The sequence below is a fragment of the Glycine max genome, chromosome 18 (assembly GCF_000004515.6).
Source record: "Glycine max cultivar Williams 82 chromosome 18, Glycine_max_v4.0, whole genome shotgun sequence".
Taxonomy (NCBI): domain Eukaryota; kingdom Viridiplantae; phylum Streptophyta; class Magnoliopsida; order Fabales; family Fabaceae; genus Glycine; species Glycine max.
The window spans coordinates 48,388,469-48,409,788 of NC_038254.2; the positions used below are offsets into that span (position 1 = coordinate 48,388,469).

Genomic DNA, 21,320 nt, shown 5'->3' on the forward strand with positions numbered 1-21,320 from the left:
ATATATGACAACATAAATTATTTATCATAAGTATTGAGAAATATGTATTTATTATAGATTATAAATTTTAATTATATTAAATGAACATTTATTATGTACCAATCACATGCTAAAATACTAGTAATATATCTAAAGTAATATATTAAAATTAAATTATAAGCTTCTAAGTAAATTATATATATATATATATATATATATATATATATATATATATATATATATATATATTTTAAAAGGTACAATATTTATAATAAGCTATAAAATTAAAAAGTAAGAACAATATTAAAAGAAATAAAAAAAATTGTTAATAATGCATTAAAATTATAAATAAATTAAGTGTAATCATTTTATTTATATAAAATAATAAATGCATTACTTAATTAAATTACACACCTAAAAATAACCTAAATATGTTCATTTAGTACGTACCAAATGCACCCCAACCGTCTTGGACACTCAAGAGGTATCTATAATAAGTATACCTAGGAGAAAGAGAAAAAAAGATAAGTAATTAATATGATTGGCAATAATCAATAAATTATTGGTTCAAGTGATCATGAGTTTGATTTTCTTAAGTAAGATTTTGTATTTGAGTCTTATAGATGAAAAAATATAATTAAGAGAGAAGATCCAATAAAGATTGGTCACTCAAATTCTTTCACAAAGATTAGTCATCACCAAAATTAATAAATACTTTATATCAATATTGACAAAAAAAAAGATAATAATATAAGAAAGAGATAAAGAGAAATCAAGAGTTTAATAGTGTTTGTATTATTTAAGTATCTAAGTATCTAAATATGATGACTCATTGATTTTATCACATAAAATAAGTTTCAATCATTATACTTCTTTATTTTCATCTCATACAATTTTTCTTGCACAACTTTATTTAAAATGAACTCCGTCGAAAACATAAAATCACGAGATGAAATGAAACCTACATGTCTCATATAGAGTTAATTACAAATTCATCACATGGTGAAAAGTCAGGGTCAAATCATCACCCATTTATTATTGAACGTATAACAACAAAGAATATCGTATTTCATCAGGCACAAAGTACAAAATTAATTAAAGCCTATTTTGTGACTGATGCCTAAGGATACAATGAATTGTGGAATGTCTATTTATAGTTTTCAACAAATACAAGTCTAATCCCATAGCTCATTCTATGGGAAAGCAAAGTTGGAAAGATTAATAGTTGTCTTTCCATCAGGTCCAACTGGATCATATGGTGAATCTTCCCCAAAGTCACTTGGCATTGACCTCCAATATAAATTAGGTTTCCACTCTGCTTCTTTAAGCACCTTCAATATCTCTTTTGTTACTATCTTGCTTCCCTCAGTTGAAAGATGAATTCCATCACTAAGAAATAAAAACAAATTAAGCACCTAATCAAAATGAATGGAATATGCAAATTTGAACCCTTTTCAGTTGAGGAACACATGAGAGCATATATACTTACTTGAAGCAAACATCTCTCCAGTTATCTTTTTTCTGAATAACAGACCATAGATCAATGGTCGTGACATTCATCTCACGGCACACCTCTAAACATGCTTATGCATATATTCTACAAGCTTCATTTGTTCTTAGCAGCAGCCCCTGTGGATCACTGGTTTCATTTCAATAATTTATTCCTCAGAGGTTTTAAAATCATATTATAATTCCAAAGTAAATTAGGGTAAGAATGTCAAAGGTTAAGGTTTTAATTAGAAAAGCAACCGGTCATCTTCTAAACTTATATGCCAGCATAATAGATTTCAGGTCTTACAGGTTTTATGCTGAAGATGTAAATTCTTAGATATCAACCATGCTATATTCTATGAATTTAATTAAAATGCAGTGTTAAGCTTTCACTTAATCACAAATTATCATATATGTATAATAAATTCACTACTACAAAAAGCAGTTTTAACATCGGTTTATTAACATCGATTTTATACAAAACCGATGTTAAGTTAAACGTGGTGACATATTTGTAAATAAAGTATCCTTCTTAACATCGGTTTTCCAAAAAACCGATGTTAATGCATACACGTTAACATCGGTTTTTTGGAAAACCGATGTTAACGTATGATATGTTAACATCGGTTTTTTAAAAAACCGATGTTAATGCATACACGTTAACATCGATTTTTCAAAAATCGATGTTAACTAATGATGTTAACATCGGTTTTTGAAAAACCGATGTTAATATAAATTTTTTTAATTATTTATATATTTTAAAAAAAATCATATATTGCGTTATTAATTATATTTTAATTAAAAAAATATAATAATTAAGAAACAATTATAAATTCAAAAGGTAAACATTTAAAAATTAAACTAAATTTTTAAAATGAATTTTGTAATTTTAATTTTATTATTATTTAATCAACAAAATTTGACCAGACTTTGCCATATTTTTTGTCATTTGACTAAGCAAAGTTTTTTCTTCACTGCTTAAATGACCAACATACAAATGGAGGTGAAATTTAATATTTTGGTTATTACCAAATGCATTGTGTTAAGAGTAAATAGTGGATGCTACTAAAAAAAAGAGTAAATAGTGTATGTTAATAATTTAATTTTTTACACTAATATTTAATAATAAATTATTATGTACAATTTTTTTTCTCATGTTAGTTATCCTAAAAATTGTAGTAATAATAAATTTTAACTAATGAATGATATAAAAAAATTATATGGTTTCTTTATAGAAATTAAAATCTTGCGTAACTTTTTTTTGTCAAAGATCGGTCTATCACAAATGTCCAAATGTAGTGTGTGACTACTACCCAAGTAAGTGTAGGGTCGGATTGATTAATTTTTTTTATTCGTAAAAATTAAACATAAAAATATATAATAACTATTCAACCAAGAAAAGACAAAAAAAATAATTGTTTAGTCATATCTCTTTGACCGATAAAATAATTTATTTCAATGGACATATTTCAGAATAAATATAAAATCATTGTTATTTATAAAAAAATTCTAAAAATTAATTTAAGATATGATTCTTGCATAATACTAAATACATGCCGTTAAAAAGATACATATTTTAAAAAATGTGATTATATCCCATAAAAATTAATCAACATTATAATGATTTGCTCAAAAAGATCCAAATTTTTAAAATTATATTGAGCTTTATAGAGTCAAAAACTTTAATTATGATGATTATTTAAAATAGAAAAAATTTACAATTTATTATATAAAAAATAATTGTTAATAATTAAAATGCACTATGCCTGATTATTGAAAAACATAAGTATCCATGTATTCCTGATTTTTTTTTAATTTTTATTTGAAAACTTTGATTATAGAAAAATAAATCAAATATTAAGTTGTATATCGATAAATTGTTGGTCCAAATAGTAGTGGGTTAAAGTAAGATTTTGGATTTGGATCTCGTAGATGAAAAAAAACATTGTTAAGTAGTTTAAGACCATCACGTCATCCATGATTCCGACCAATAATCATAATAAGTGAATAATAATTATTGTATTATTCATTGATCTAAGGGATTTTAATTAATTTAAAATATTAAATTATCTATATGTCACATGATTATTGATTAGGATCATAGATAATATGATAGTCCGAATCACTTAATAATTTCTTGATTGAGAGGGAAGAACATATGAAATCATTTTATTTGAAAAGTCAGGTAATCAAGTTCATATGTAGGATCTTTAAGCATTTTATCTTCAACCATTTTATTTGATTAATCTAGAATATTTCATCTAATTGATTGAGATGATAAAAATTATTTTGGTTATCATCAAACATGTTTCTAAAGCCACTATGAAGCATTGTAACATCATTAAAAAAATATATTTTAATCCATATATTCACTTACAAAGAATCATTCATCAAAAAATAAAAAAATATGACACAACAATATTTCAATAGAAAAATACAAAGAAACAACACAATAGAATTTGATAGACGACAAAATCACAAGAGTCTGATTTTTTTAAAAGTCGTTGGGCCTATGACTTTTTAGTTTTCCTTTTTTTTAATATTTTTGAAATAGAGGTCGTAGAATATGTAGGGATTTCTTTCTTTTTTGAAATAAGTATTATTAAAATAAAAATTGATTTAATTTATTTAATATGATTATTTTAATATTAAGGATAAAATATTTATTTACTAATAAAAGGTAAGAAAAATGTGAAAAAGAAATAAATAAATCATGGATAAACTCACGACTTCAAATTGGAATTAAACAAAAAAAATGAGGTTGCAAGGGGTTTCATGACTTTGGTGAGGACAATTTTTTTTAAGAAAGGGAAAATTAAGAACATTCTAATTTAATTTTTACAACATAGATTTTACTGTGCAAATGTGGTTTACCAATTGTTTAGATTAATAAAGAGAAAAAAATTAAAAGGAATGAAAGAAAACAAATAAAAATTAAAGATAAATATAGTCGAAAAAAGTGTTGTTTAGGCAAATAGAAAAAAAAAATAAGTGGAAATATTAATATTACTTGTTTGAATGAACGTAAAAGAAAGCAAAAATAAATAAATAATTATATTAAATTATTTTATATTAATTAAAAAAATACGCAAATATATTTCTAAAACAATTTTTAAAAAATTTACTTTATAAAAAATCATCAGATAAAGGCATCTAATGCACCACAACAGCTCACCCACATTAGTCTTTGTTTTTTATGTCTTTCCTTTTCATATATAATTTTTATTCTCATCATGAATTTTTCTTGGGCACTCCAACTTTTTATTATTGGACCATTCACAATGACACAATTACCTCCACTCCATGCATATTTCATTTTTCTATTCGACTGGAAACCAAAAAAACTTGTCAGGTTCTATATTCTTTTGATCCCATCTACTCTAAAGGAATAGGAGTTATTTTAGACACTGGACAATAGTTTCACCGCTAGGATTCCCAGCATTTCGATTAAAATTAGGTTTAAATATATTTTTATTTCATTTAAATTGTATTTTCTTTTAATTTAATTTATATAAAAAAAATTTCAACTTCATTTTTTTAAGTTTGTACTTTTCTAATTTTTATTATTATAAGATATTTTATTTATTTTTAATGCTTATAAGTTTATGTTTTTTAATTTTAATTTTTAAAAATAAGAACTTATGGAAACTATAAAATAAAATAAAAATCTTAAAAAGATTATAATTAAAAAACGTACAAACTTATAACTTATAATAATTTATAATAAGCAAAAAAAAAATTTACAAAAATCAAAACTGAAAAATTACTGACTTACGAAAACTAAACTTATGAATACCAAAAACGAAAAAACGTTAACTTGAACCAAAAATATCATCGTAATGCTATGTGCAAAAATTTAAAAACCTGCTCCTTCCTCTCACTCACTCACTCTCCCTCGCCGCCGCTCACTCACTCTCCCTCGCTCGCTCCAGGTACTATAATGCCTCTTTCTCTTCCTTCCATCACATACTTCCAGCAGATTAACTCTTCTCCATGGGCTAGGGTTTATGCCAACGAAAGTTTCTAACTCACAACTATTGCCTTTCGGGTTCAAATCAAAGTGAGAGATTATAAAATTTTCTTGTTATTGAGATCTATACTTCATTCTTCTTTCCCTCCGTGAACTATGTTATTGAGTGTATATTACTAATAGTTATGCCTTTCTAAAAACTGACAATAAAGTGTGCTTTGTTTGTGACCTTGTTTTGCTTTGAAAATCTTCAACATTGCATGAAAACTATTTTTTGCTGGTGGTCTGTGGAATTGTGAACCAATTTGCATAAACCCCAAGAGAGGGAGACTGGTATTTTAGGGTTCATGGTTTTGGTGCATTTATGTTGCAGTTGTCATTCTATTCTGAGAGATAATGCTATGAGTTTGTTTTTTTTTTTTACTTCTTGTTTTTGGTCAAATTTCTCTGTGTTATATACTATAATTTATGAATGTAAGCAGAATTAAAAGACGTAAATTTGAAAGCATTGAGGAAACTGAGGGATCTACTTCAGAAGGAATCGTCAAACGGAGTTTAGGTAATTTTGATTGTTATAGTTCTTTATTTCATCATCTTTGCATGGAATTTATTTATTCATACATTGTTTCTCTTTTAGAGCAAGAAAACCAATTTTCAACAGAGGGTGTGCCTGGTGTGATAATGTTTCTTAGTTTTATCTATATATATAGCTCTCTTGAACAATTTCACTTGTTGAACCTAAGCTTGTATAGTTTGCATTGCCATCTGTAACTTGCTTTACTCAAAACAAATTTTTCCCCTTTACCAAGAAACAATATTAATTGTTTTTTTACTTCTTGGGAAGACCAATTGGCTAATAAGCTGGGATTGCAGCCGTGGTAGGTGTTTATGTGGTTTCAGGACCTCAGGGCTCGAGAAGAACCAGGTGTGCCTGATATTTATTTTATGTCATGATTTATGAAATCTATATCCTTCCACTATCTCATGAGGTATTTTAGTTTAGCCTTATTTAAATTGGAACATTCAGCTGATAACTGATGACTAATGGTGATGACCTTAGGCCACTTGTTGGTTGCGCCATTAATAAAAAAGTTTACAAGGGGCCAGTAAAATAATAGTGAAGAAATAGAAATAAAAAGAAGGATATATACTCCAAGTTTACAAGGGGCCAATAAAATAATAGTGCATAACTTGTAAATGTAAATCATTATTATAGAAGGATATATAAACTAGAAAGTGGAAGTGGCAGATGAAAATGTCACTAACATCACGTGTGCTTCACTCCAGCACAAATTCCACCGCCACTGACAGTTGGCTTTCATTCAGACACATGACATTATATCAATTAAATGTTTTTAGTATTCTTTACATAACAGGTCAGACAATTACCTTAAGGAAATAATTAACAGGTCAGTATTGTTTTCAATACATTTTCATTGGCATAACTCAACAACATCAATATTTTAATGTTCCTCATATTCAACACTAGTGCTTTGAAAGGACTTGATAATACTCCACAACCGAAATCAAAGGCTGCTGCTAGGTGGATTATTGTTAAGGTACGTGATTTAAATAAAAGTTCTACTTATATATATTTTATGTGTGTGTACACTAATTGTAGTTAACGTTTAATTAATATCCAAATTTCATTATGTATTTAGTGTAATAGACAAAAAGGAATCATTGAATGTGGCTACTACGTGATGCACTGGATGTCCACGATAATCTTAGGATCTTTCAGGAATAATTGGGAGACGGTAATTGTTTATTTCAAACAAAGTTGGTTTTTTTATAATTGTTATTGCATTATTAATTTATTTTTTTATTTGATCATGCAGTATTTTAATGAAGTTAGACCATTGGAAGCAGAGAGATTCAAGGCACTTCGCATACAGTGGGCACAGTATTATCTAAAAGTTAGAAATCAAACATAGGATGTTAGACAACTATGTAACTTTAGGTTAATTAATTAGTTTACATACTTTGCATTACATTTTTTACAATTGTTGTATCATCTTAACATTCAATAACCTTTGTTAATAGTTAGTTTTTTGCTAAAATCTATTTAAAAACAGAATGCAAATGATATATGTTGTGTGCTGTGTGGTCTGATTTTAAATTTACAAGTTAAATTTTGGTTTTTTTGTAAAAACAGAGAGATTATTTTAAAAAAAATTTATGAAAACAACATCGGTTTTTTATACCGATGTTAACGAGGGTTTACATCGGTTTTTTTATAAAAAAAAACTGATGTTAACTGTCAATTGCAACACATTCGTTAACATCGATTTTTTGTTAACTGTCAATAATAACACATTCGTTAACATCGGTTTTTTATAAAAATCGATGTTAACATGGTTTTTATAAAAAACCGATGTTAACTATCAATAGTAACACATTCGTTAACATCGATTTTTTAATGTGGGTTAACATCGGTTTTTTGAAAAAACCGATGTTAACTACAAATAGTAGCACATTCGTTAACATCGGTTTTTTGAAAAAATCGATGTTAACTGTCAACATTAACAAATTCGTTAACATCGATTTTTTAGTTAACATCGATTTTTTAAAAAACCGATGTTAACTGTCAACAGTAACACATTCTTTAACATCGGTTTTTTACAAACAACCGATGTTAACTGTCAACATTAACAAATTCGTTAACATCAGTTTTTACAGAAAACCGATGTTATGTCAACATTAACACATTCGTTAACATCGATTTTTTTGTAAAAACCGATGTTAACTTTCAACATTAATATACATTTTTTGGGTGTAATTCATATTAGCAACATCGGTTATTTATATAACCGATGTTGGTAATTTTACGTTAACATCGGTTTTTAAAAAATCGATGTTAACGATAATACTATCAACGTTGGTACTTTCAACATCGGTTCAAAAACCGATGTTGAAAGTCATAAATAACCGATGTAGAAAGCATATTTTCTAATAGTGATTTATTAACTTTTATAATAATAAGTAGCAACTTCTGCTATGCACGGGCAAAAACAGAAAATGAGAAAGAGAGGGTAAAGGAGAAAAAAGTAAAAAAAGACAATGGACCTATACAACATAGAATGGTAATACATGGTGGTGGTTGGATGGTTTTTATATACTATAGATTATAGATTATTTTAAAAGTTATATTTAAAATGATTTTTTATTAATTCATAATGTAAAAATATTTATACTACTGTTGCATGAAAATTAATACTATAATGTATCTATCTACCTTTATGTGAAATTATAATGACCAACTACAGTCATTAGCTATTGTCACGGAATTGTGTCTCATTGATGGAGGAAAAAAGGTGTTAAAAAACACACTTTACAAAATAAAATGATCTATTTTGTATTTAAATTATATTATAAACAGATGACATATTAGAAAATGTACCTGTTGATGAGTTCTTGAAGTAAAAAAATTCTTTAATAGTGTGAAGACTCTACGTGTATCCACACACCGAGACTAACCTCTATTCGTCAACAACTTTGACAAGTGGAAAAATAAGAATACATAAGTGATATTGGAATCATCTCAACATGTGGCCTATTTATAGCACGTTAAGGATACCAAATTTTTGATAAAATCAAAATCATTATTGATATTATCTTTTTTAAGCTATATTATTTCTTGTTACCTTTTATTGCTAACCATTTAACAATTAAAATTGAAATAATAATTGATCAAATCAAACTTGTATCTAGCCGCCTTTTCAATCCAAATTCCAAATACAAATCATACATGTTTGTTTCTCTTCTTTCACCAAATCTTTCATATTATTTATATTTTCAGTACTAGCAAAAATATAATAATATTTCACCTTTTTAAAATCAATTAATCATTTGATCATATTAAATTCTCTAATTTAATTAATCATCAAATATTAAAATAATTTCTTTAACAGAGATTATAACACTGGTTTGTGTGTAACCTCGTAGGTTTAATTCTAAGCCGGTAATATATTAATCAAATTAATATACTAATCAAGGTAGGCGTTTAGCAACACTCCTTAACGTTCGAATAGCATGAAGTAACATTTTACTTTCAAGAACCATTAGAAGAGTAGTGTAATAAGTTCTTTCATCTTTATAGCTCTAAGTTAACTCTAGAGTATGGTATTACTGTTAAACCCTTTTAAGTTAACTCATAATGACTTAAGAAACTCGTTTCTTTTTTCATTTAATTTTCCTGACCAAGATATAATTTTATTCATAGAGCTCAAACTCATTACCAAGAGTTGATGGATTCCTTCTTGATTAATCATTAATTCTACAACTATTTAATCATATCCAATATTCATTCAACAAGTGCTCTAAAACATTAGGTGTCCAGAATCAAAATACAACAAATAACCTGTCAATTACTATGATAATCTCAGGTCAAAGAAAGCTATTATACCTCTTCTTGAGAATTTTCTACTGACATTTTATGGTAAATTTTAACCATTAAAAATTTCAATTGAGTCAATTCAATAATCATATCAACATGTGACTCATCTATATATGCAAATTAATAAATGAGATCTATTAATATTTATCCAATAAATATTATCACATATATATTAATCTATCCGAATTATTGGTATCTTATTTACAATAATCATATGATCAAGAACAGTTTAGATTAAAATTAGAACAAACTTATTTCTCATTATTATAATCTCTATTATAATAACAAATCTTTAATTTTAACCAATGATATTATCAAATGGACCTTTTAATTAAATAGTGAAAATAAAATAATACTTTATTATTAAAATTAGAATTAATTACATGATAACTTAGATACTGGGTATATAAATTTATTCCCAACAATTGATGGGAGGAGTGGTGAGAAATATTGTGCGAGTCTTCTCAGAAAGGCACTGCCAATCATTAGGATTTGTATCAAACTTAGCAACCATCAACATAAGATAAAGTTTTGTGCACACGGTGCTCAAGAATTTCTTGAATGAAGGATTTCTTCCACATGATAAATAGTGCTAGTAAAGGTCATGACACAGAATAAAGTTACTCTGATCTAGTATGAATGTTAATTAATTACCTTCATATGGATAGCAATCCTCTCATGTTTTCCTTGTATTCCTGTAAGGCCATTTGGATTTGGAAGAGTAGAATCATTACCACCAAAGTACACAATCACCAATGACGGTTGCTCCTTGGCATCCCGGGTTAAAGATGAAAATACAGTTCAAAAGGGCATGCAATTCCTTGTTTATCAGTCTCAACAAGAATCATAGTAATTACAGAGCTAAATGTAAATAAATAAAACAAAAAACATTGCAAGTTGTGGTTTGTTCTATGAGCTTGCAAGTTGTGATAATTAAGTTCATTTAATAGTATGTTCAATATATAATCTTCCTAACATATTCTACCTCCTTTCTGCCCAAAAAAAAAAAAACATATATCCTTCTCATATCTTTTGATGTTTTAGTTTTTTTTTTCTAAAACAATTTATGTTTAAGGATTTTAAAGTCTAATTAATACAATTTATGTCCAAAACCTGCAAAACGCGCCTTGAATTCCAAGCAGCGTATCCTCGCAAAACTATGTCCGCCTATGTCATGTTTTAGGATGGATAAATTAGTCATTAACCAATGCATTATAAATCCCCAAAAGGAATTTATAAGTGTAGATTATTTGTATAATAATATTTTTATACTGTTACTTAATCTTGGATTATCATGTATCACAATGTTTTTTACTTTTATAATAAGAACTACTTTAATTAAAAATTATATTTAAGATAATTTCTTTACCGTGCATGAAAACCAATTCAAATATAAGTAAAATTATCCTCTATTAAATCAAATTTCTTTAAATTTAATATACTTTGTCAATTGTCATCAATATAATACAATATTAATAAAATTCTATTTATTAGTTTGAGCATAAACGTTGAGGTCGTCGACAGAACAATACTTTATTTGTATTTCTCTTAAAACAATTAGATGTTATGCGTGATGGAGAGTGTCGTAAGACCACCACTTCCGCAAAAATATCGTAATATGGTGGTCTTGCAGACTGCAAATAAGAATATTCCTTAAAGATTTAGTTTCTTCTTCCACTTTAATTATTTTCACTTGCGAGCAGGCTTAATTAAGTTGCATATTTTTAGGCCGATAAAATAAATTTAAATTTTTTGCTTCATTTGCATTTTGTTAATTTTACTTTTAAGGGACAAAATACCTGTTTGTGTTTCATCTACAGGAACAAGAGTGCACGCAAACACAATGCAAACTCATTGCAAAGGATATGCTTATTTCTTAATTTAACAAAAGGGGGAACCCATTCAACAATGTGTGTGTCTCACAAGTCAATCTTTTGATTGTCATTACTTAATAGATAAATATAATAATAACAAGAACTAAAAGCGTGTACTTTAATGAAATTAGAGATTAAATATTACATACTAGAATAAATATAACTACAATAACTAAAAGTGTGTGTATTTTAATGAAATAAGAGATTAAATTTAAGAATTTATAAAGATAAAAACCTAAAAATGTGGGTTATGGGCTTAACTCACACACCTTTAAAATCAACTTATAAGGATGAAAGTTGTTGTCTAATATACACTAATTTGATCATATTTCTAACTGACATGGGACTTAAGTTTTTTTCATACACCACCTCTTGCTCTGTACTTTGGACTTGTACTTTGGACTTGTTGTATGAATAATATGATAGATAATCCGTTAATGAATTTAGGATAAAATCTGATAGTAACAAGAAAAAACAGATTGTAAAGTAAGTATTATCCCTTACTTATATATTCTATCTTTAGCATATGAGAAAAACTCTTATCGCATCTGTTAAAAATAGTGTAAGATAGAGTGCATAATAGTCAAGGGACATTCCTCATCTTGCAAGTCAGTTTTGTAAGATTGATTTAGACTCAAATATAAATTTTAATATGGTATTAGAACCTATACTAGTTTCATACCTATGCTAGATTCATTAACCGGTCATCATCATATTATTCATGCATCAAGCCCAAAAATATTGCACATGAAGGAGTGTATTAGAAAAAGTCTAAGTCTCACATCGATTAAAGATAATGTCAAGAAAAAATACATAAATGAAAAACAATATTCACCTTATAAGTCAAGTTTATAACAATGAGTTACATATAAATCCACATTTTAAAATAGTATCAAAGTTTATCTAGAGATGATGTATTCAAAAAAATCTAATGCTTAGATATAAAATCAAGATAAAATATATAAATAAAGAACAACATTCATCTTACACCATTATATAGAGTTGAGTTAGCCTACTCAAAGCCACATGCTAAGAACAAGCTTCAATTAGCAAATAATTGTCAACTAAATCATACTTTATTCTTATAGTTTAGAAGTTTAATTTTGAATTCTAATAATATTTTTTTGTTAAAAGAAATTTTTTGGTATAAAAATCGAAACCACATGTACATAAATCCGATGGTAGGGTCCAATTCTTTAATGAAAAGAAAGCATAGAGGCTCCTAGCTTATAACTTTTTATATTTAAAACTAAAATTCAACATACTAAAATTAAAATAAATAAAAGATTCAATTCATAAAAAATAAATTGAGAAGGGAAGGTGGACCAGTTTTATATCCAGTTAGCAAAAACTAATAAATATATACATTTAAATATGATTACCTCCTATATGAGTTACCCACATGAATATAATCCATTTCTTTAATAATAAGACATACTACTATATGACGCATGACATCAATATTGACACGATAAGAAAACCAGGACAAAAGTCCAATTTAAAATATTAATTTATAAACTGAAACCATAAGCAAATATGTGTAGTCACTTTCTATTTTGACCACAAAAGCATTTCAATTTATTTTAACATTTTGTAATTTTTCGTAATACATTAACAACTACGTTCTTTTCATTATTTATAAGTGAATGTATGTCTGTCATAATAAACACTATAAATAAAAATTCATATACTAATTAAAAAAGATATTAATCATTAAGCTTCTTCAATTGCTATAATTTTTGTCCAATAGAAGTTAATGCATGAATGTAGATGTTGGTGAATTTACACCAACGATACCAGTTACCAATAATATATATCACTGAGTTTAATAATTATATATTGATAATGTAAAAATCAACAAATTTATTATATATAATTATTTATAATTAAATAAAAAATATAAAATTATTTTACACTTTAAATATAAATAAGGATTCATATCCTTTAAAGTGAATAACTTGTTTTAAAAAGTAATTTTTGTGTTATAAAGAATTAGTTTATATCATTAGGATATATCATATTTTTAGTGTATGTAGTCTTACAATATTTATATTAATAATATATATATATATATATATATATATATATATATATATATTATTGATGCAAATAATATTAACAAAATAATTAAGCTCAATAACTAATATATTTTTTTAAGGGAATAACTAATATGTTTTGTTACTATATTTCTTTTTCAGTAAAATATATCACATTCTTATATTAAAACTCAAAACAATAGAGTATAGAGCTATGTTATTCACAACTTCATTGCCAAAGGAAAAATTAAACAGAAAAAATGAGTTCCTATCTCTGATTAAAGGAATGAATAAAGATTGATGTAAGATATTGTAATGTATGAATAAAATTAGTCAAAATCAATATCGATCATCCTCTTTCACCCAAACAAACCAAATCAGCAGAACACATCAATGTTTCAAGATGAAGAAAAAAAATTACCTTACGAGCATACAAGTGAGAAAGAGTAGCACCCCAACCTTCATAATAGCTGTATTGAACAATGGAAGACCCAAACAGCACAAATTGTGGCCTCAATGTTCCTAACATCTTTTGCACTCTCTCTCTAACACAACACAACAACACACACCAATACGATGGGGTTGCATGCAAATATATAAACACACGTTTTCCTTTTTCTAAGTCAAAGTTTTCTTATCCAAAACCGCAACCTTAATTTATTTGTAGTTTGTTTAAACTTCCACGTCAATGTTTACAATAATTCAAAAGTAACAAAGTTGTCATTTGTCAATGAGCGCCAACTCAGTTTTTAAAAATACACTTAACGTGTTCATAATATTTTTGGTACGACAAGAATTATCATACAATTTTGAAAAGGGAGTTAGTACAATAGTTTCTTCTTTGAAAAAAAAAAAAAAGAACTGCACGTATATGAGTAAAAGGAATTAAAAAAATTAAGGGTTTAATCGATTCCTGAACACGTCAAGTACTTATCATACAACAAGATTTCATGGGTAAATTAATTGACTCAGTTTAATGTCCTAGAATTCGTTTATCCTACGCTTCCTATATACAGTATGTGATAAAAAAAAAATATGTGATAAAAAAAATTGAGGGAAGAAAAATAAAATAAAATAACGTGAGACCCTATTATTCTTGGTTGGCAAATACTCATTAATTCCTAATTCATACAAAAGGGTTGATTCAAAAGTTGTACGAGAGAGAAAGAAACGTTATTTTTGTAAGAAATGAGTACGGTTTTAATGTTTAACCATTGGTGCCCTGTAATTCTTATCATCACATGACCAATTTTATCTTTTGTATTGAAATTCATACTTAAAGAATGGTAACGAATAACAATGCTCTTCTCGGTCAATACAAGGGCAAGAAACACAATCCTTTTTTTTATTATTATTAACGTCAGTTTACTGTGCATGCAAATTTCAACGAATGATTTTCCCAAAGGAACGTGGTAAGCATCAATGAATAGTTGCCAACAAATCAAAGAATGGCATAAATCGATTGTTAGAAAAATCAACTTCGATTATTTTTAATTTATTATATGCCAACTCGATAAGATGTCTCATAGGATAAAACCTTCCAAATTATCCCCGTGAAGTAAAAAATTTGCTAGGGCTGCGGAACACAGTCAAAGACTTGGCCTACTTATTAGCATACATTGCTCTCTCCAGGGATTCCGTGGCATATATCTATACCACGTGTTCAAAACTAAAACTATATATAAGAAAAGGTCTAGTAAATCACTAAATGCTTCAACTTTATGATAAGTTTAAATTAGATTTATAAATTAAAAAAAAATGTACATAGGTCCTTGACTTTTTACAATTTTTGTAATTAGACCCATGTAGTTAATAAAACCTTTACAAATTATCATGTGACTTAAATGTACTTTTTCTTTGGGTGAACAGCTTAAATGTTTCCGTTAAATTCATGGTTAAAAATTAGAAGAAAAACACTGTGATATTTTGGATTTTTTAATTTAATAATTTTACCCGTTACTCGACATGTACACAAATGGGTTTGAACGGATTGAACATAATTTGATCTCAACCCTCAAACAATCTAAACTGAATTAATTGAGTCCACTTATTAGGTCCTAGTACTAAGGTGTGGAGACTACTGTTTTCATAAAAACTTTTTTTTCTTCTATTTTTACATGTATAATAAAAAAATTTACCCCATGAAAAAATATATTGTTCCTAATATATATTAAATTAATATAAAATATAAGAAGTAAAAAAATATTAATTTTACTACTTTATTTTTTTAATTTTTATTTTTTTTAATTTATTTTTCAGATTCAATTCGATCATTTTATTTTTTAAAAATTTAATTTGATCTCCTAAGTTTATTTATTAGGTTTAATTCAATCTTTTTATTTTTTTAAGATTCAATTAAATCATTTATTTTTTAAAATAGATTCAATTAGATTCTATTTGTCTTTCATCATCTTCAAATATTTTTAAAATATGAGATCAAATTTAATTTTAAATGAGATCAAATTAAACTCATTTAATCTAATTAGAAATTTTAAAAATATAAAGACAAAATTAAACCTTTTAAAAATAATTAAAAAGAACCAAAGTGGACGTAACACATAAATTACATAACCAAAATAATAATTAAACCTAATTTCCATGTTACTGTTCATAAATTAGATAACCACAATAATAATTATTCAAATTCAACCTAACAAATAAATTAGATAACCAAAATAATTTGGTATTGTTAATTTTTAAACCAATAACTATCAGTTTTTTTTTTTGTTAATAGCTATCAAATTACGTTGCTATCTCATTATTTTTATATATAATAATAATTTCTTATATATTTCAATTTAATCCCTGTTTAAACAAAATATTTTTTTTTAAATGAACTTTCTAATCTCAAAATCAAATCTCAACAAAAAAAAAAAAAAATCCGATTCAACAAAAACTTCAGCAAACATACCAAATTAAAACATCACAAACTCAAACCTCAACAAAGACACTAATCGTCTTTGTTCTCTTTCTCCTAAAACCCCAATTGTGAATGTGTTGAAACCCAAAAACTACATCCAATAACTGCTGCTCATATGACCTCTTGGAGAAAAAGGTGATCTGTGATCAGTGTTTTTTAATATAGAACTCATTAGACACCGCATACTGGAGCTTCCATCCTTTTTTCACTTATTTGGCTGCTACTGGACTACACAATTTTTCATAGCTTGCTCATCAACAGTGATTGCTTGGATCTGTGTGTAGCCGTGTTTGCTAAGGATTTGGTTTGAATTGTAATGTTTATTTGTTGAGATTTGATTTTATGAGGTTAGAAAGTTCATCTAAAAAATATATATTTTAATTAAACAGGTACTAAATTGGAATATATATTAAAATCATTACAAAATATCAAAATAATGAGATAATTATCTAACTTGATAATTATTGATTAAAATATCTACAGTACCAAAACCCCCAAACTTAGTACGGGTATCATACAAACTCTCAATTATTGACTTAATCGATTTATCAATTTTAATGTGATTTACGAAGCATAAGCCTTACCCAAGTTGCACAAAATGAAAAAATAAAAATGTCAGCCACAGACAGGTACAGGCCCACAATTGATCATATGAGTTCTGTAACTATAATGCCTCCACCAATCCATGTATAATGTATTGTATATAACCTTAGCGAAAGACAAAACCATAAGATGGAGAAAACAACTAGCCAATTGGCTCAATCAAAGTGCAATTATAGTCACCAATTCATCCCACTCACATGGTGAAAAACCAGTGAAAAATGATGCAGATATATTTTCCTTTAGCCACAGTTCTAAATTCCTGTTATTTTGTGATTATTTATTGCTTAGGATTCTATGTAATGGGGCATGTCTATAGTTTTCAAATACACATAACTCTAGTCCCATTCCTTGGTTTCAAGGAAGGTCCAGTTGGAGATATTTAAACTTGTCTTTCCATCAGGGCCAACAGGATCATAAGGTGAATCTTCTCCATATTCAGTTGGCATTGACCTCCAGTGCAGGCAAGGTTCCCAGTTTGCTTCTTTGATGACCTTCAATACCTCTTTTGCCACTATATTGCTCCCCTCAGAAGTAAGATGAATTCCATCCCTATCAAACACCACTCAACAAAATGAAGGATAGGCACATTTGAATCTTTTAAGTACATGTGATGTGAATGTGACTATGAATGCATATATACATACGTGAAGCAAACTTCTCTCCAGTCAACCCTTTTCTGGAGTGCAGACCACAGATCAATTGCCATGATGTTCATCTCACGGCACAGCTCCAAACATGCTTCTGAATATATTCGACAAGATTCATTGTTCCTTAATCGCTGCCCTTGTAGCACACTGGTTAAAAGAACAAAGGCAATAAGGATGTTAAATGCTCTAGGAAAGCAACCAGTCATCCTCTGAACTTGCAATATACTAGCTGTATATATATGAATTCAAAACTCAAAAGCTGTTGGTTTCGAGTGGAAGATGTCAAATTTTAGATACAGCCACTCTGTTTTACTCAAGGTGAATCTAAATTCTGAAGACCAAAATAGATCAGATGAACTTTTGGGAACACATTTTATTTATATAAAAGCAAATCTAGTTCATGACTTGTATAGATCAGTTCTCTGGATACCCTTGGTATATTTGTTAGCCATTATAATCATAGCCTTGACCCAAGTTAGGAAATCACTAGCTTGTAGTTATCTGCCTTTTCTTTTTGTTGAAATTATAATAATTTAATAGCAATTAGATTGAATTCAAAACCTGGTTCCATAAATTTGTGCCTCATTGACAGGAGGAGCACCGAGAAATATAAGGCGAGTCTTCTTTGAAAGGCTCTGACAATCATAAGGATTTGTGTCAAACTTGGCAGTAATAACTATAAAAGGTAAAAAGATGGAGATTCTTCAAGCAGTGCCTAAGGAATACTTTAAGGTTGAAGGGCATCATTTATATAAAAATAAGAAAAATGTTATTCTAGAGTGAAAGTTTACCTTCAGATGGATAGCAATCTTTCTCATATTTTCAATGTATTCTTGCAGAGGTACATGTTGACCAAGGCCACTTGGATGCGGAAGAAGAGAATCATTACCACCAAAGTACACAATTATCAATTCTGGTTGCTCAGTGGCATTCTAAGTTAAACAAGATGACAGAGCAAAAGGGTGATTCCTTGTTTGTCAGTCTGAGCAAGAATCAGATCAAACATGATTTGCTAACAAGAATCTTAAATAAATAAATAAATAAAAGCTACAAACTTTGATAATTAACTAATTAAGTACATCATTTTAGTATGCATATTGTAAAATTCAGAATAAACTTCCAAATATGTCCAAGTTCATTTCATACAAGTTGAGGATATCATGTGCCAAGGTTCTTCAAACCACTCCTTAGCATACCTACTACCTAGTCACTTTCTAACTCTTTTCCGAGGTGCCATTTGTTTCTCAATGACAATGAACACAAATAGAATAACCAATAACTATCATTCACGATGAAAGGACAAAAGATTCAAAATGAAGAAAGAAAGTGAAATTTTGAATCAACGGGGGTAACACTCAGATTGTTAATACCTTTGGGAAAATTTCATCCAGAACTTGCACAGCACGCCTTGAATTCCAACCAGAGTATCCTCGCAGAATTATATCGGCCTATGTCATGTCAAGGTGTAATAAATTAAACTCATTGACCATCGTAATGCATCCCATAAAGGCATATATAAAAGTAATTATTTCATTCAATTACTGGCTGAAATTTAAAAAAGTTAACACATTTACGTGTAATGATCTCATATTAGTTTATCAGTAAGAACATGATCGGCTTCCTTTCCAACTTGTTGTTTATGAATTCTGAGACCAAATCCAAATGATCCAATGCAAACTGAACGCAAAACGAAGGGTGAGGATTTTTTTTGCAAACTTCATTTTGCCATGAATGTTTGTTTGCAACGGATACCCAAATATGCACTAAGACATTATTCTAATTTGTACTGGAAAAAAGAAGTATTGGTAGAGATTAAGTAGGACCACCACTTCCAGAAACTTCCCTCAATAAGTTGATTTGCTGGCAGCAAAATATTCCTCGACAATTTAAGTTTATCTTTCATTTTAATATTTCTTCCACTTGAAAACAAGTTGCATTATCTAGCATATTTTCATATTATCCAATTATTAGCAAAAAGGACTTTTCTTTTACCCAAATAAGGACTAATCACATCGATTGCAATCTAGTTCTTATCAATCAAAATTCGCAATTCTCAACTAGTAGCAAGAAGAAATTAGAAAACAACACAACCCATCTCCACGGAAAATCATAACAGAACACAGCAAATTGATCATCCGCCATGTCAGTGTGTGAGAACCATACTCAAAACAAAGCAATTTCACAGATCCAGATTCTCTGCATTCACTTTTGAACACATTCAATAATTCAGAAATCAGAACCATTGAATGAAGATTCGAATCAATTAACTTAAAGCACACATTTGAAATTTCAGCCGTCTGATCTTCATCAAACTACTATAAATATATTATTGACTGTGTGAATGTGACTGCACTGAATCCATTTCACCATTTCACACTCTTCTGATCAATCAAAATTCAAGCAAGAACAGAAGCAGAACACTGCACTTATTCAGTCTCAGATTAAATCATGTTAAGTTAAACGTATTTAAAAATTATCCAAGACCATTTATATATCACCAATTACTTGCTGCATCATTAGACTCACCAAATTGTATCCGAGGTATTATCCACTTTGACTCATAGTTTTGACTAGTCAAGGGAGGATGGTATTTAACTATTTATAAACTACCCTTAGTCTAGACTACAAAGTAACTTTTCGGAATCAGTTACATAGAAAAACTTCACAATCCCGTTGGTTTGCAATTTTTTTTTTATTTTCTGTTTTTATTTTCTAAAAACTGTTTTCATTTTCAAAATATTAGAATTCTGAAAATGCATTTTTAAAAGGAAATATATTTTTAAATTTGTTTAAAATTACATTCCTTTATCACCGCATTTTTGTTTTACCCAAAATGAAGTTCTTGGTTTCAACTGAAAACTAAAAAGTTTTCATTTTTTGGTTCGTTTGGGAAAATACTTTCACTGGAAATGAAAACAAAAATCCAATCAAACACATTTTTATCATCACAGAAAACAATCAAACCAAACACCCCTTAAAAATTCACACACAAATATACATACATCACATCACTATAGTCATAGTCTTTCACTGATGGGAACTATAATGCGTTGACACACAAAGAGAGGTTTTAACTTTTAAGGAAATGAATGGTGCGTACCTTGCGAGCATACAAGTGAGCAAGAATAGCACCCCAACCTTGGAGAGAAAAACTGAGCTGAACAATGGAAGAGCCAAAGAGCACAAACTGAGGCCTCACTGGTCCCACCATCTCCTTTACTTCTTCCTTTTCTGCCTCTCTCTGAAATATATTGGAAATTTGGAACAGATCCGAACCCAAATCCAAAGACTTTTAGATTTCTATTCAGTGAATAATGTATGTATGTAATTCTTGTTGAGTCAAAAGCCTTCACTGCTACCTACCTTTGACTTAATAGCAACAACAGATATAATAAAATAAATAT

The 21,320-nt window shown here is 28.0% G+C and overlaps 1 protein-coding gene and 1 pseudogene across 1 annotated transcript; both read right to left on the reverse strand.

Moving 5' to 3' along the window:
- Positions 1-1,172: 1,172 nt before the first annotated feature.
- Positions 1,173-14,963, reverse strand: LOC100790004 (GDSL esterase/lipase CPRD49-like; annotated as a pseudogene).
- A 2,389-nt stretch (positions 14,964-17,352) lies between these two features.
- LOC100817293 (GDSL esterase/lipase CPRD49) lies at positions 17,353-21,283 on the reverse strand. Its single transcript, XM_041011698.1, has 6 exons — positions 21,017-21,283; positions 19,287-19,364; positions 18,708-18,848; positions 18,478-18,551; positions 17,914-18,063; positions 17,353-17,818 (listed from the first exon to the last, which is right to left on the reverse strand). The coding sequence occupies exons 1-6, from the start codon at positions 21,125-21,127 to the stop codon at positions 17,605-17,607; spliced, it is 768 nt and encodes a 255-aa protein (XP_040867632.1). The 5' UTR covers positions 21,128-21,283; the 3' UTR covers positions 17,353-17,604.
- Positions 21,284-21,320: the final 37 nt, after the last annotated feature.

Bases quoted from the DNA above. Each gene is read 5' to 3' on its own strand.
- LOC100817293 (XM_041011698.1), bottom strand. From the start codon at position 21,127: ATGGTGGGACCAGTGAGGCCTCAGTTTGTGCTCTTTGGCTCTTCCATT. The intron at 19,365-21,016 runs GTACGCACCATT...GACATGACATAG, and splicing joins CTCACTTGTATGCTCGCAAG to GCCGATATAATTCTGCGAGG. The intron at 18,849-19,286 runs GTATTAACAATC...TGTTTAACTTAG, and splicing joins TGGATGAAATTTTCCCAAAG to AATGCCACTGAGCAACCAGA.